The sequence below is a fragment of the Psammomys obesus genome, unplaced genomic scaffold (genome assembly GCF_907164565.1).
Source record: "Psammomys obesus unplaced genomic scaffold, mPsaObe1.curated_primary_1811, whole genome shotgun sequence".
Classification (NCBI taxonomy): domain Eukaryota; kingdom Metazoa; phylum Chordata; class Mammalia; order Rodentia; family Muridae; genus Psammomys; species Psammomys obesus.
The window spans coordinates 3,920,886-3,937,565 of record NW_026585644.1 but is presented as its reverse complement, the minus strand read 5'-3'; the positions used below and the strand labels follow the sequence as shown (position 1 = coordinate 3,937,565).

Here is a 16,680-nt window from a genome sequence, read left to right as displayed (position 1 = left end):
GGAAGGAAGGAAGGAAGGAAGGAAGGAAGGAAGGAAGGAAGGAAGGAAGGAAGGAAGGAATGAATTTTGGTTCTTTTATACACACTCATGCACTGAATAAATAATAAACTTAATAGCTTTGAACTTGGTTATGTTTGAATCATCAAAGCATGCTGCTCAAGCACAGAGTGACAGGTCATCCTGGAAAACCAGCTGCCCCAAGAGTCTCAGCAGGTTAGAGATATGCCCCCTCCCTTACTGAGCAAATTAAGCCTGGTTGATGGCTTCACTACCTTCCATCTCTGGGCTTCAAGCAGGCCGGCCTAAGATGTTCAGTCTTACCCCAGTTGTTTTTGTTTTAGGGTTTTTCTTTCTTTCTTTGGCATTTAATAATAGCATTGATTTTTTTTCTATAAAATAATAAACAGGTTTACTTACGTTAAAAATTGTGATCTTTCCATACTTGGAGCAATATGAATGACTGTTCTAGTGCTGTTATTTTACAGTGGTGAAACTAAAGACTACAGGACAAAAAGGCTTCCCGAAGCTACATTGCTGATTAGAAGAAGGGCTTTTACATATAGCCAAGTTCTCTTGTTCTGCCCGGGGTTTCCTCCCAAATCACAAAACAAGTGCCTTAGGGAACTTCTGTATCTGGCTCCTTAAAGAGAAATGAGATTTAAATGCGAAGTGCAGAAAATTTCTCCAAAAAGAAATGTAATCTCAGCTATCACAGGTCAGGACTCAGCTGCATATGCAATTGCGCTGTGCGTGGCTGCTTCTGGGGCAGGGCCCGTCGTTTTGCTGATGTGGGTGATTTTCCAGAAGGCCTCTGGTTTTAATTGTCATCTTCCTTTGCACATTTCTAAAACCTTTCCTAATCTATCACACACTTTTGTTTTGGTTTAAATCTTTGCCCGTTAGCTTTAGGTGACAGAGGTGATACTCAGTTTCTTTCTACATAAGAAAATATGTGTGACAATTACTCAACTTTGGTGGCATTCATTTTTTATAGTATCAGCAATTCATCTAAGTCCCCTCTTGTCTTCAGGCTGTGTTCCTGAGCTCCTTCCCTGCTGTGTACTCAGAGCTGCTGAAGCTCTTTGACGTCCGGGAAGTGGCCAACTTGGTCCAGGACACTCTGGGCAGCCTGCCGACCATCACACATGTGGATGACCCCCTGCAGGCCATCAAGCTCCAGTGCATTGGCAAAACCGTGGAGAGCCAGCTCTACACCAACCCAGGTACAGCGGGAATTCTCTCCAGTGAATTGCTGGGTCTAGAGAGCCGCTCCTCACATCTGTGGCCAGCGGCCAAAGAAGCAACTAAAAACAAAATGCATGTTGCCAAAAGTAGTATAATTGGGATGAGAATGCCCTTATCAGTCTGATACAGAAGTGTGGCTACGAAGATGTTATTTCTAGACTGAAGAGGCCAACCTCAGTGGCTCATGCTTGCAGTACTAGCTACTCAGGAGGCTGAAGCAGGCAGATCCAGGCTAGAAGTTTAGCACTTGCCTGAGCAAAGTGCACACTGAGACCCAATGGCAAATAAAGGAAGGGAACTGGGGAGGGCACTGAATACATTAGTCATTACAACTGGTGAAAATATGGGCATGCTTCTCCTGCCCACCTTGTTGTAGATTGCTTGTTAGAAGTTCAAGAGAAAAGCAACCTTTTACTTCTGAGGTTTACATAAAGTACCTGATATGATCCTTGTTTCTCTCTTTGTTTTTCAATGTTTCCCATCAGTTTGTGTCTTAGTCAATGTTTTGTTGCTTTGAAGAGATACCATGATGAAGGCAACTTTTTTTTTTTTTCTAGACAGGGCTTCTCTGTGTAGCCTTGCTGTCCTGGACACTTTGTAAACCAGGCTGACCTTGAACTCACAGAGATCTGCTTGCCTCTGCCTCCCCGAGCCCTGGCGTTACAGGCGTGTACCACAGTGCAATTTACTTTTAAGTATGCTTAATCGGGGCTTGCTTACACTTTTAGAGGGTTTCAGAGTCCATGATCATCACTGCAGGAAGCGTGGGGGGAGGCAAGCATGACTGTAGCCAAAAGCATCTATTTCAGTGTGTGTGAGCAGAGCAAGACTGGGCCTGGTGTAGTCTTTTGAAACTTCAAAGTCCACCCCCCAGTGACACACCTCCTCCAGCAAGGCCATGTGTCCTAAGTCTTCCTTAACAGTCCACCAACTAGGGACCAAGCCTTCAAATATATGAGCCACGAGGGCCATTCTCATCCAGACAGCATAGTTTGCCTTCTGGAACTGGAAGTTCCTTATACTCTGCCTTGTGTGTTATGCCAATGTCAAGCAGTCAGTTACCAGATGAATTTTGCTATACTGGCAGTCATTAAATCCTGTTGCCTATCAGTTTCTTTTATTTTTTCTGAAGAAAATATTGAAGTATCCGCCTAATTTTAAAATTTACTTGAAGAATTTTCCATCAGATTCACCAGCTAAGAAGTTTTTAAGAAAGATTCCATCTGGAGTTATTTTTCCATTTCAATGTTTATGTGAGTATATAGTATCAAACATACTGAAAAAATACATCATTTCATCATAAAATATCTTAAGCATATAGATTAAAATAGAGCATGTAAGTAAAACATGAACAAATCTTAAGATCAGTAGTTACTTTAGGTCTCTTTTTAAGGATTTCGTCACTTTCTTATTCTCTTGCTGATCTTGATGACATGCACCTTTAATCCCAGCACTTGAGAGGCAGAGGCAGGAGGGTTTCTGAGTTCTAAGTCAGTGAATTCTGAGAGAGAGAGAGAGAGAAAGTTTATCACTTCTATATTATATTTTCTTTATAGAAACGTCCAGAATATCAGAGATTCTGGGTATTATTTTTATTTCTTTATTTTAAGTAAGTTGTGTGGCTTTTCCCCACATTTTTGTTTCTTTTTATCTTTACATAGCATGGTGTATGTCACTCTTTTGATTACTTCTTAACCTGATGTAATGGTTTTACATTATCCCATGCTGAGATGTAGCTTGAGTTCATGCATTTTATTTTTACATAGTAAGTTTTCTAATTTACTACATCATCACTCATTCCATTCTCCTGTGGAGGGGGACTTATTTCTAACGTCTTTTTTCCTCTTGCTGAAATCAGTAAGTCCTCAACCAATGTAAAAGAAAGTTTAGTCTTTTGATTTCTCCTGATTAAAAGAAAAAAAATCATATCACTCAAAAGTAGTGGTTCTCAATCTATGTGTTGTGACCCCTTTGGAGGTTAAATGACTATCACAGGGGTTGCCTAAGACCATCAGAAAACAGATATTTACATTACGATTCACAGCAGTAGCAAAATGACAGCTATGAAGTAGAAGTGAAAATGATTTTATGGTTGGGAGTCACCACACATGAGGAACTGTATGAAAGGGTTGTGGTATTAGAAAGGTTGAGAACCACTAAAGAAATGATATTTTTTTGCAGGTAGCTTCCAAACTCTGTTTCTTGGAACTGAAGGGTTGTGTTTTGGTGGTCGGGGACTTGTCTAGGGTTGGGAGCGGAGGTATAAAATGGACAGGGGTCGACCACATCCCTAGTTAACTCAGGCACCAATGCTGCTTTCCCCAGACTAAGGAAGGCTGATTCTTGTTTCATAGGACTTACTTGTGATTTTTGCCGTATTTTCCCTGTCATGAACAGATGATTCTTCATTAAAGTCCTACCCTAAACGTTTAGCTAAGAACATCAAAATCGGGTTTCCAATGGTAAGGAAATTATTTGAGAGGATTTTATTTATTTCACAGACCCAGTTCCTTTAGATTCCCAGCCTTCAGGAAACAAAATAGAAAGAGCAAGATCAGACAGCTTTTTAAGAGAGGTCAGCACAATCCAGAAGTTGAGCTTATCAGGTCTTTGTGTGAGTTGGTGAAGATGTTTGCACAGGTAACTCTGTGAAGGTTTGCTGGAGGAGTGGCTCAGGGTCAGGATTAGGAAGTTGATACCACAGGGCAGGGAGGAGGTGGAAGAGGTAGGAACCCTGTGCAACCTCGCCATGGGGACCACTCTCCTTGGAGGAGGAGGATGGAGAAGCAGAAGCTGCTCACAGTCAACATAGTTGAACCAGCTTCTCTCACTTCGCCAGGGCTGCTTCGCTTGACATTCACTGACTCATCACTGAAGAAAACAAAGACTGTCATACATGAGTGATAGGGTACAGCATATCCAGAAGAAGCCTGTCTTCACAGAGAAAAACAGGAAGTGGCCCTGGCAGTCTTGCAAGACTGAAAGGCCTTTTATAATTCACATGGTTCTCCACAGTATTGTTAGGGAAACCTAGAGAGAGTTGCAAGGGACCATGGCATTCAAACTCACTCATTGTGAACCCAAGGGCTATGCAGGTAGGTCTGAGGTATATTTGTGAATGAAAACGTATTAGAAGGAAAGTCTAGGGAACCATTCATCTTGTTAGTCTCTTAGAGGATAGGAGTTTGGGGCCAGTAGGGTGCATGATTGGCAAGCATATGGCATCTGTGTCACATCCTCAGTGGTGTTCAGGCCACTGTGTGTGATGTGCAAGCTTCATACAGAGAGCTTCCTCAACACTGCACTATTGTTTTCCTTTGAAATCCTGATACTGTCTAAATCTGAGGTGCTTTCTACTCTACTTGTGTGCTGTCTGTGTCCCAACATCTAAAAGATGTGTAACTAGGTTTACACGTCTGTGACGCAGTTTCTAGTGGCTTTGATCCAGTTTTGGGTACTCCCAGCCCCGGAGATTCTCCACAGATAGAAGCTTTGCTAAGTACCATGTTTTCATAGAGAGTAGTCCTGCCCGCTCACTCACAGTCTCCCATTTGAAGAAGCAGCCTTGGTGCCCTGCAGATGTCCTGTCCTTGTTGGGGTCCAGCTTGTAGGGAGTGATTAGCATTTGAGGCTGATGGACCTCACTCTTTGTGGACAGATTCTAACACCGAGGGTCCTTACCTGAAGCTCGTAGACAGAGAGAGCAAAGACGCACCATTTTTAAGCTGAAAGAGGAAAGCTACAAGGGTTCTTAGTTGCACACCATCTTCTTAGACTATGCCATGGGGAACTCCTAACAGCTAGGTTTATCATTAAAAAAAGGGGGGGGGCCTCCTTTTTACAGCAATGGAGACCTCTGTTTGTCAGTTTTGTTGGAGGCTTGGAGTGTGACAGCAATGTCTTTTTCAAGGGCAGACTCTAGATGACAGGTACTAGCTTTAAATATATACACAGTTTGTCTTCACCTGCAGGGAAGCTGGGCTTGGTTTTAACTTTTACATTCATGATTGTGCCTGGCCTGTTGGGACAGGGGTTTCTTGTATGAAGGTAAGAATCTGAATGCTAGCTCTCAGGCTGTCCAGCCTTGACCTTCTAATCCTCTCTTTTGTGCTGGCTGGTTTCATCCTAACACTGGAGAAAAGTAATTATTTTCTAGATAGTTATATGTTTCTGTTTTTATACAATACAGGTGAACTATTTATCTCCCTTGCTTCAGCCCCAGCCCATAGATATTTTAACAGGGGGCTGCAAATTGACTTTTTAGAAATTAAAGTTCACTAGCTGCTGGCACTGATCACATGAACGTTGCCTTTCCTTCTAATTAAACATTTCGACATAGTACTTCTGTTCTTCAGGTTCCAGGCTCCTTTCCCTGGTTCTTTTTGTAAAGTCATTACTTTGTGAATGAGTAAAGTTCCTGTTGGGGTGTACTGCTTACAGAAGGCCTGCTTTGAGTGAGTGTACAGGTTCAAATTTTAGTATTCTGTATACTCTTTCTTTCTCTTTCTCTCTTTCTTTTCTCTCTCTTTCCTTTCTTTTTTCTCTTTCTCTTTCTTTCTCTTTCTCTTTCTTTTCTCCTTTCTTTCTCTCTTTCTTTCTTTCTCTCTTTATTTGTCTCTTTTTCTTTCTCTCTCTTTTTCTTTCTCTCTCTTTCTCTCTCTTCCTCTTTCTCTCTTTTCTTTCTTTCCTTCTTTCTCTTTCTATTTTTCTTTCTCTCTCTCTTTCTAACTCTTTCTTTCTTTCTCTTTCTCTCTCTTTCTCTATTTCTTTCTCTCTCTTTTTTTCTAAGGCCAGACATCCTTATACTGGTGGTGCTGTGGCTGGCATCAAAAGAAATATGAGACTCTAAGCCTAACTCCTGGGTTGCATGAGTTGGTTTGTCTGTTTTTTTCTCTTTCTTCTTTGCTTAAAAAGATGAATGGATGGTGAAAACCCACCAACTACTGGGGGAACTTTTTGATGGGAAAGTCAGAGGCCATAATGAGAGCACAGAAAGAAATAATTTGAAAGAAAAAGATAATGCAGAGAGCATCGCTCAAGCCCCTAATTTATGTGTGCTGTCTCAGTGAGATGCAGAGAGTCCAAGCCTGTGACACTGGACCTGAGCAAAGAAATGAGCTGTGAGAGAACATAACTAAGAAATTAAGTAGAAAGCATAGGAGATAAAGTATGGAAGTCACCAGAAAAATGCCGTACAACATGGGAAGATAGGGAAGACAAAATTGAGAGAGTCATGCTCTCTATCTAGGGTCTCACTGCTGTGAGGAGACACCACGGCCAAGGTAACTCTTATAAAGGAAAGCATTTAACTGGGGCTAGCTTACAGTTTTAGAGGTTTCATCCATTTTCATCATGGTGGGAAGCCTGGCAGTGACCAGGCAGACATGGTGCTGGAGAAGGAGCTGACAGCGCTAACATCTTAATCTGCAGGCAGTAGAAGGGACTGTGTGCCGCACTGGGTGTAGCTTGAGCATATATGACCTTAAAGCCCACCTCCACAGTGACATACATTCTCCAATAAAGCCACACCTCCTAATAGTGCCATTCCCTATGCCCAAGAATTCAAACACAGGAGTCTATGGGAGCTATTTCTCTTCAAATTACCACACACTTTTAGAATATATTTGAAGTCTCAGCTGGAAGAAAATCAAGATAGCTTCCCCAAGTAAAGGACATTTTACAGTAGTAGTTCTCAACCTTCCTAATGGTATGACCTGACCCACAGCCATAAAATTATTTTTGCTGCTACTTTATAACTGTAATTTTAATACTGTTAAGACTCATAATTGTAAATATTTATGTTTTCTGATGGTCTTAGGCAACCCCTGTGAAAGGGTCTTTTAACCCCCAAAGGAGTTGGAACTCACAGATTGAGAACCACTGTTTTACAGGTTCAAAGGGCCAAGGCAAGGTACTTAGTATTAAATACACAAATTCTAAGGATAACAATAATTCCTCAGCAACTCTGAATGCTGAAAGAGAACAACAAAGCAAAAATAGGGTCTTGTAGCGGGGACTAGCAATCACAATGCTAGAAAGAAAGCATACTTCTAATATTAACCAGAAGCTATGCTGTAACTCTCGAGAAACCGGGGAGCAGGGCAAGAGGTAAGAAGCTATGTCCCCTTCTACCGTAGACACTGTAGATGGTCTGCTTTGGAGGATTGCGGGGAACAGCAAGAGAAGCATTTGACTTAGAAATGTGGAGGTGAAACACCCTCAGGTGGGGGAGCGATAGGAAGCAGAGGCCTCCTGACTGTAGGAATGGTGCATTGGGACAAAGTGCTTCTTTTTCAGTATAAAGCTCATAGCAGCACCGCCGCTATAACAGCGTGTGCTAGTAGTCTAACAGTCACACTGGAATTACGACATCAAGGGCTCAGCCGAGGCTGGTGGGACACTGCTGCTCTCTCTCGCAGACTCGCGGTACATTCTCCTGCCTGTCGTGCTGCATCACCTCCACATTCACTTGCAAGAACAGAAGGACCTGATCATGTGCGCACGTATCCTTAGCAACGTCTTCTGCCTCATCAAGAAAAACAGCTCGGTAAGTACATGCGGGTCAGAGTGTGAGGTTCTCATTGAACGGCTTCTGCAAATAACATCTTAAATGTCTTCAGGGGAGTCGCTCCAAGGAGAAGCACTCAGAGGCGTGCCTCATTTTCAGCCAGGCTGGACTTCTTGAGTTTCCTCAGAAGGAATTAAAAAGCAAAAACAAAACAAAACAAAACTGTGGGATTAGTGTAACCTTGAATAACCTGGCTTCCTAAAGTTGTGTTTCCAGGAAGAACTGAATACCAAGTGAGAAAAATTAGAAATCTCAAAGCCTCCCACATGTGTCTTTAATCTTGATGAGATGAACGCGCTCTGTGGCAAAAGTAAATTACTGCATGCAGAGTATGGTGGTTTGGGCCTGCTCTGGGAAAGGCCACATGATAAGGCTCAGAACTTGGCCATGGCCCTTGGGCCTGGTCCCATGGAGATTACAGAATGAAAGGACAGCCCTCAGGAAACTAGGAGTACCTTGCAGTAGAACATTCACACAGCCCAACGGTAGTCTGTTATGGCGCTGAGGATTTCTGTTTTGTCTGACTCTTGACACAGTGTAATTATTGTGTGTTAGTACAGCACACACAGAGTGAGAACAATGGTGTGCTTCCTTATAAATGGAACAGTGTTCCTATTATTGGGGAACCCTCTTGGACACTGAGCTGCCATGGGCATGGGCTGGCTCTTTTATCACCTCTGCCTAAGGGGGGAGCAGCCTTACCAGTCCTCAGAGGAAGACAAGGAAGCCAATCCTGATGAGGCCTGATAGACTAAGGTCAGATGGAAGGGGAAGAGGACCTCCCAAATCATCGGACTGGGAGAAGGGCATGGGAGAAGAGGGAGAGAGGGTGGGATTGGGAGGGAGTAGGGGAAGGGGCTACAGCTGGGATACAAAGTGAATAAATTGTAATTAATAAAAATTAAAAAATAAAAAATGAATAAATAAATGGAACAATGTCTGAGATTGCTGCTCTCAGCTCTGGAGTCTGACAGGAAATCTGAACAGGAAGGAAGTCTGTTCTCTTCATGTCAGTCCACAGCGATTAAACACTGGGCTCATCGGTACCAGTCACAGAGAATTTGAAATTGAATGCTAAGCCTGGGGCTTGCCAGCTCTGCAGGAAAGTTCGAACAGTGTTCCCCCTTCTTTTTGTGTTTATGATCCGCTTCTGAAGAGCAGGCGTGGGAATGGCCAGGAGGTGGTGGAGAGAGCGCCCTGCTGGTGTGGAAATGGGTGACATTTTAGGGAAGCTGTGCATTCTGCATCTGAGAGCGTGATGAGCAGGGCATATGTGGCAGGGGGACAGTTTGCTCTCACCCTGCAGTCCAAGCCCAGTGGAAAGAGGAATGAGCTGGAGCAGTGAGGGCAGGGAGAAGGCACTGGCCCTCCCTTGAAAATCCCTCTTTGACCATTTGACCACAAAGGGACAGGCTGGGCCTGACTGGAAGGTTCTGTCAGGTTACAGCCACCACGAGTGAGAGCTAGCCAGGTCACAAGACAGGCAGAAAGCAAACAGCGACTAGAGATGATTTCTTTGTCTTTTTCCCCTATTTAAATTTTGAAATTGCAGTCAGGTTTTAGCTAAATCAGGACTTAACTCATGAAAAATTTAGAACAGAAACAAGGTCACTGGGGGAAACTTTGGGAGTTTTCTTACAAGTCATAAAGTTTATCATTAAAAATATTTATCTATATATATGTTTATGTATATGTATGAATATGTATGTATGTAAATGTATACATAATATCCTATATCCAATAGGTTTCTTCAAAGTATACTTTCTGAAAGTATCTTTGCAGGGAGCCATTGTGCACAGAAGTTTTCCCCCCATGCAATTATGTTAAGAACCCATGTCTTCTTTGCAATGCAGTGCAGATACTCCCTCTGGAGTCCTGGAATGTGGAGAGTTTCAGCCATTTCAGGAGAGAAAACCGCTCCTGTGGTTACTGACCAGGGCCCTCAGGGACCAAGGATACTCATCTAGATGGCTCTCCCATTCCTTATGTTACCTGGAGGCTTTTTAGAAACCCGCTTCTGGGGAAACAGTCATTTGCACGAAAGTCAGCCTTGGAAAATGATCTGTGAGACTGCCATTCTGGGAAGACTCAGTGTAAGCACAGTGAGGCCTTAAGGAGGTCATCTGTGAGAGAAGACTACAGCCCAGAGCAGCTCTCTGAGTTGCCCAAGGCCATGGGTTCCTTAGAGCAGGGCTGGCCACAGAATTGGTGTTTTGCACAACATCGCTGTACCTTTTTTGTTTGTATCTCAGCCTTACATTTCGTGGCCAAATGGTGTGCTTTGGAGCGAGACATGGACTCTCTGAAGCTCTGTTTCTCCACGAGCCCATTCTTTTCAGTTGAGGTCTACATCTCTCATTGTCTTGAGCTCCCCTCTTTGATTCTGGGTTTAAGGATAGATTCCGTGCATGCAGCGCTAGTCTCCTGAGCACAATTTTGCTTTTTCCTAAGGAAAAGTCTGTGCTGGAGGAAATAGACGTGATCGTGGCCAGCTTGCTGGATATCCTGCTCAGGACCATACTGGAGATCACCAGTCGGCCTCAAGCATCCAGCTCTGCCATGCGGTTGCAGTTCCAGGATGTCACCGTAAGACCATAAGCACGAGGCTCACGCAGGGGCCTGGTTGTCTTCTTATAGCTACATTTCCCTTGGCAATAAACTGCAGTGTGCCCGTGAGGAAACGTGGTCCCCACAATGAGCTGGAGCACAGGAGGTTGCTTTTACTATAGGAAAACTAAGCTAGGGAGCCTGGAGGCAAATGCTATCACAAGCAAGTATGAACTTCAGAAGTGTGACTTTGGTATCATTGTTCTTCTACATTTAAGTTAATCTATGGGTTTCATATTCACTGTCAACTTGGTAATGTTTAATTCTCCAGCTTGTCTAAAGAACAAGGCACTGGGGAAGAGCAACTGGAATCAGAGGCCCTATGTGCAAATCCTGGATTTTTCACCCTGACTTATCAGGACCTTGACCTTCTCACTCTTCAGTTTGATAGTGGTAAATCAGAAGATTTGACTTGGCAAATTCCAAGGCACTTTTAAGCTTGACTGTCTTAGGATGCTAACATAACGTGATTCTGGCAGAGTATAGAATATGCATCTTTACAGTATGCATGTGTATACACATATATGCTCTGCTTATTTATGGCAAGTGCTTTACCATCAAGTTATCAGTACACATAGAAGGTCTGTTTTAAAAAATCACATGATATGAATTTTAAAAGGTTTATTAAACAGTACTCTTCTAAGCAAGAGCTATCATGTGTAGCTGTGGCCATAGGCCCTCTAATATTGTAAACTATATACACAAGCATTAATTAAGCACTTGCTGTCAGCTTCACAGATTTTGCTGTGGTGCTTTGAGAATGTTAAAGTCTAGACACAAATAATTTTCATTTTTATTTAAAAATTAAGAAGTCTGGGATCCTTAGGGAACTTTGTGGAAGAGGAGACAGAATGAGTGTAAGAGCCAGAGATGATGAAGGACACTAAGGTATCAAAAGCTTTTAGACCCAACGGAACTGACACACACAGCAACTCACAGAGACTGGGGCAGCATGCACAGGGCCTGCATGGGTCTGCACCAGAAGGGCACTAGAGCTAAGAGGGTAAGTGGACAGACGCCCTCCATTCCTACCTGGAAGCTGTCTCCATCTGATGAACACTTGCAAATGAAAAATTAGTTTTCTTCAAGGGAGCCTCAGTGGGGAAACACAGCACTCTTAAGGGCAGGCCCCATGCCCAGCTGTAAATGGGCAACACAAAACAAATTCAATGGTAGCTTTGGAGGTTCTTTGTCTTCTAATATTGTTAGGGCATTCTTTCTAACATTACAGGTCCTTTGTGTAAATATTATGGCTTCTCTTTGTTTCCTATGTGAGAAAAAAAAAATAGAAGATGAGGCTATAAACTCTGAACGCCTGCCCTCAGTGATACACCTCTTCCTCTCAGCTTCCACTTCTGAAAAGGTTCATAGCGCCCCCAGACAGCGCCAACATCTGGGGACTAATATTAAAATACATGAGCCCATGGGAGACATTTTTCATCCAAATCGCTGCTACAAGTTAAATTGTCTTAATAAACTAAGATTTTAAATTATATATTTATATACATATAATTTATATAAATACATATATAATTTTGAAAAAGAAGGAAGGAAGGAAGGAAGGAGGGAGGGAGGGAGGAAGGAAAGAAAGAAAAGAAAGAAAGAAAGAAAGAAAGAAAGAAAGAAAGAAAGAAAGAAAGAAAGAAAGAAAGAGAAAAAGAAAGAAAGAAAGAAAGAAAGAAAGAAAGAAAGAAAAGAAAGAAATCCCAGAACTAGAAAGATGGCTCCATGGTTAAGTTATATGTATAGAATCTTACTTAGCACAGGTGACTTTTTAAAATTGGCTTAAAAAAAACAACAGCATAGTTCTGTGAAGATTCATCCAAGTGGCTGTGTATACCCTGTTTCCCTCTTCACTGCTGAGCATTATTCCACGGTGCAGATATACCACAGTATGATCTGGGGTTTTTTTTTTACAGCGTTTGTGTAGTGTTGAGAAAGCTAGTATAAACATGTACATTTATTTAGATTTTACATGGACATGATTCTCCAGTTTTCACTAGAAATTTCCAGGGATTTGGCCACCAAATCACAGGGTAGCTACATGCTCAGTTTCCTAAGGAACAGCCAAACTTGTTTCCCCAGTGGCAAAGTCACTTTACATTCCTACCTGTACACAGTATGATGTAATCTCTCAACACCCTTGTCAGCATGTGGTGTCACGTTCCTGTGTGCCTGTGTGAGTGTCTGGGTGTATTCTGAGAGCTGTGCAGCCCCCTCTCACTGAGGGTTTAATTTCCTCCTTCCTGACGTGTGGCGTTACCCTGCTTACACTCTTGCCATCCACATCACCACCTAAGAGAAGCCTCTTCATGTCTTGCACTGTTTTCCAGCCGAATGGCTCTCTCCCTGCCGAGGTGTAGCTTGTTTTCTAACTCCCAGCAGAGACTACAAAAGCAAAGATTTCTCATCCTAATGATATCCAGATTATTAAATTGTCCTTTGGTGAACCATGGTTTGATTTTGTTTGAGCACCCTTTTATCTACTCATAATTTTCCTCAGAGAACTACAATTGTGTAACTAACACTTAGATCCATGAACCGTTTTTGCCTTGGTTTTTATGTGCCACATCATTCCAGGGCCCTCTGCTCTTGATGTTGACATCTGTCATTAGTCTTATTTCATTTGATTTGAAACCTTGATTCTTGAATGATTTTCTTTTGAAATCTAAATGTTTCTGTATTATGTGGTTGTGGGTTTTATGGAAGGCTTTTGTTTTGGCTAGATTTATGTGATACCACTCAGCTAGGGAGAAAGAAGGCAGGTCACAACGTATGTGAAGATACAGTGGAAGGCCTCTGGCCTCCTTGACATCTGAGGGTGGAAGTCTCTGTGTTACTCTGGCTGGACCTGAAATGGTCAACCCTGTCCATGATCTCTAAGGACCGGAGTTTGATCCACAAGACCCACATTGTGAAAGACAAAACCATTCCCCACAAATTGTCCTCTGGCTTCACCATGAATAACAAGGCATGCGTGACAGATAGATGATAGATGGATACAGAGAGAAAGAGAGAGAGAGAGAGGGAGAGAGAGAGAGTTAGAAAGATAGTTAGACAGATGATAGATAGATTAGATAGATATTTGGATAAATAATAGATTGATTAGAAAGATGGATATTTAGATAGATGATAGAGATAGATAATAAATTAGATAGATATTTAGATAAATGATAGATAAGTAGGTAAATAGATAGATAGATATTTAGACAGATGATAGATGGATTAGATAGATGATAGATTGATTAGATAGATGGATATTTAGATAGATGATAGATAGATATTTAGATAGATGAGAGATTAGATAGATATTTAGATAGATGAGAGATTAGATAGATATTTAGATAGATGATAGAAAGGTAGGTAGATAGATAGATAGACAGACAGATAATCAGATTAAGAGAATCTGCCTCCAAATTAGTGAGTGTTATCTCTGTTGTGTGAAGAACAAAATTCTTGAAGTTAGTGGGATGAAATTTTTTATGAAATACATCCAAGTTTCTTGGCAACCTTGGTTTTAAGCCTTCAGACATACTTTTAGCATATTAAGGGAGACCTTGTTTGAGTCTTTCTTTTCTATTTTACTAACTGCAGGAAGTTCATAAAGGGACTAATTTTCTAAGTGTGTCTTTGTCTTTAAAACAGAAAGTACTTATTCTTATCACAGAGCTAACATGAGGATTTGGTTAAACTTGTAAGAGCATGTAAGCAGTGCCCCCGTTAGTAAACTCTAGCCTTAGTTTTTGTTTCAGTAGCAGTTTACACTAACATTCCCATTGCTACAAAGTCACATGGCTATACCATAACTCTGTTGTGAGAGTTGCCTTGATCATTCACAAAGCAGGCTGTCTCTGAACATGACGATGGAGGCAACACCTCCTCATTTTCCGTAAAGAATAAGCTGTATGAGCGGGGAGTTTCCACATGGCATTTCTACAGTGCACACCTCACAGGTCTCACAGACACATGCCCCACTCAGTGCCCTTGCTAAATGAGCACTCTGGAAAGAAATCAGTTTCAGCAAGCAGGGCAGGACGGCATTTTCCAGAGCTCTGACAGCCACGCTGGTGTCCTGCCCCCTAGAAACCCCAGCATGAGGACTGCTTCCAGGATCACAATTCCAGACAATGGTAGTGGTTTTTTGTTCTGTTTTGTCTGATTTTTTTTTTTTCTGAGACAGGGTTTCTCTGTGTAGCCATGGCTGTCCAGGAACTCACTCTGTAGACCAGACTAGCCTTGAACTCAGATATTTACCTGCCTCTGCCTCTGCCTCTGCCTCCCCAGTGCTAGGATTTAAGGTATGTGCCACCAGCTAGTAGTAGTAGTATTTTTACTATTTAAAAAAAAAATGTTCCTTTTCTTGTTCTACAATTAGTTTTCAAAGTTTAATTGGCTTTTTTAAAAACATCTGTACATAGCATATTTTATAAAGCAACATAAATGGCCATTTGTCTCACACCCTCAACTAATTGTCTACCAGAGTTTTCTACACTGTGTAAATGTTTCTTTGCACATGACTGTGTTAAGCATGTGTAGTAGGTGACTCAGCTCAACACTGGCCCTGGTTAAGATTCTCTAGCACGCCTGTCTTAAGTCTTCAGAAGGGTAGCATTATCTAGGAAATACCTGAACAGAAAGCAAAACAAAGCAACAACAAAACACAGGCATATGTTTAATGGAACTTTTCTGAAGTCTTCTGATGTAGACATAAAATATTCTTGACAGTTATTGATAGAAATACACATTGTATTCTGTACACAAAATGATTACAAGCTGCTGAAGACTATTGAATCTTAAAGGCAATTTGTCAAGTAAGTGAATCTTGGCCAATGATTTTTTAAACTATTATTTTTAAACAAATTATGACAAATCATGTAAATATTATTAAAGGATCTTAAAAGTAAAGAAAATCATATTGTAGTAGAAAAAGATAGAAGTAAAATATAAGACATCTAATTTTCTGGACAAGGACTTGAAATTCCAAAATAGATTTTGTGGGCAAATGATAGTGAATTCTAAGTGTTGAGAATAATAGTATATAATAAATGTGCCAGAAATTATATGCCATAATGATAAGTTATTTTCAGTGAGTCTAGCCCAGACACAACAGATATCATTAATGGCTTGAATTCAGAGTTCATCTATGTACATCAATTATAATAAGCTATTGAATGTTTTTTGCTCTTTATCCTTGTTCCTAAAATTATGATCTATAATGTATAGTTTTTCAAACTTGCAAGTATTTTAATACTTATAGGATGTATTGGAATAAGTACTTAAGTATATTAATAATGTGGCAAATGAGTTAGAATATTTTGTATACTATATGAGAAGCCAAGGAGAAAAACTGATTGAACTTCTACCAGCTAATTTGCCTTTTAAGACTAGACATAATACATTAACAGTATTATCATTAGATAGGTTCTTATGTATTTATATATGAACCATTAACCCTGCCCCTTCAATCCAAGTGTGTTGCTTACATAAAATCAATCTGAAAGCAGAAAAGAAAGCCACTGAGTACAGGCTTCTAGAACTAAAGTCATGACATTCACGCAAGCTTTGCCATTTGCTGGCTGTGAAACCAGATTGTCTGTTTGACAGTGTCCATCCAACACGAGACTAATGAAGAATGAACTTGACAGTGCAAAGTCTAGTAACTTATACATGTCTTACCATAAATCATTGTGTTAGCAATGCCTTTTGCAAAGTTTTTGTTGATGTGGACTACAATATATTTGAAATAGGATAAATGCTATATTTTTTTAAATACAACTTGATATATTGTTTACCTAAGGTCCATCACAATAAATAAGATAGTGAACATGTCCATCACTCAAAAGTCAGTTAGTGTACCGTCTCCGTCCCCTGTTCTTGGTCAGCTGGCTGAGATCGTCTTGCTCTGTGTAGATAGAAACCATGCTCAGCAAGGAGAAGCTCTACAAACGCTGGCCCTGGGCAGCATTTGATCCTCAGCGTCTGAGGGAGAGTGGCTCCGACACTCAGTTGGGAGCAGCAGCAGGAGATACCCTCAAGTGTCCCAGTTCTCATGCGAGTCCCAGGGAGCAGGACTCCTCGCTCTCTAGATTGCCTCCTTATGTCTGGGGAGTCAGGATGCCTTAACCCTCGTGTGTATGCAGGGTTAGAGTGTCTGGGCTCAGCCTGCCTAAGCCCATCTGCCATAAAGACTTGACAGCTCTCTGGAACCTTGTCAGTAGCCTTGGCTAGCAGTTCTCTTCCTAGGCCTTCTGTTCTCCAGC

The 16,680-nt window shown here is 41.5% G+C and overlaps 1 protein-coding gene across 6 annotated transcripts in view; it reads left to right on the top strand.

Annotated features, from left to right (window-relative positions):
* Dock4 (dedicator of cytokinesis 4) overlaps positions 1 to 16,680 on the top strand; it is a 381,158-nt gene that overhangs the window by 275,743 nt on the left and 88,735 nt on the right. For all 6 annotated transcript variants that reach the window (XM_055624110.1, XM_055624087.1, XM_055624080.1 and 3 more), the window contains 3 exons: positions 1,031 to 1,223; positions 7,665 to 7,792; positions 10,265 to 10,399. In XM_055624110.1, the coding sequence (XP_055480085.1) occupies positions 1,031 to 1,223; positions 7,665 to 7,792; positions 10,265 to 10,399 (456 nt within the window). The remainder of the gene's footprint in view (positions 1 to 1,030; positions 1,224 to 7,664; positions 7,793 to 10,264; positions 10,400 to 16,680) is intronic.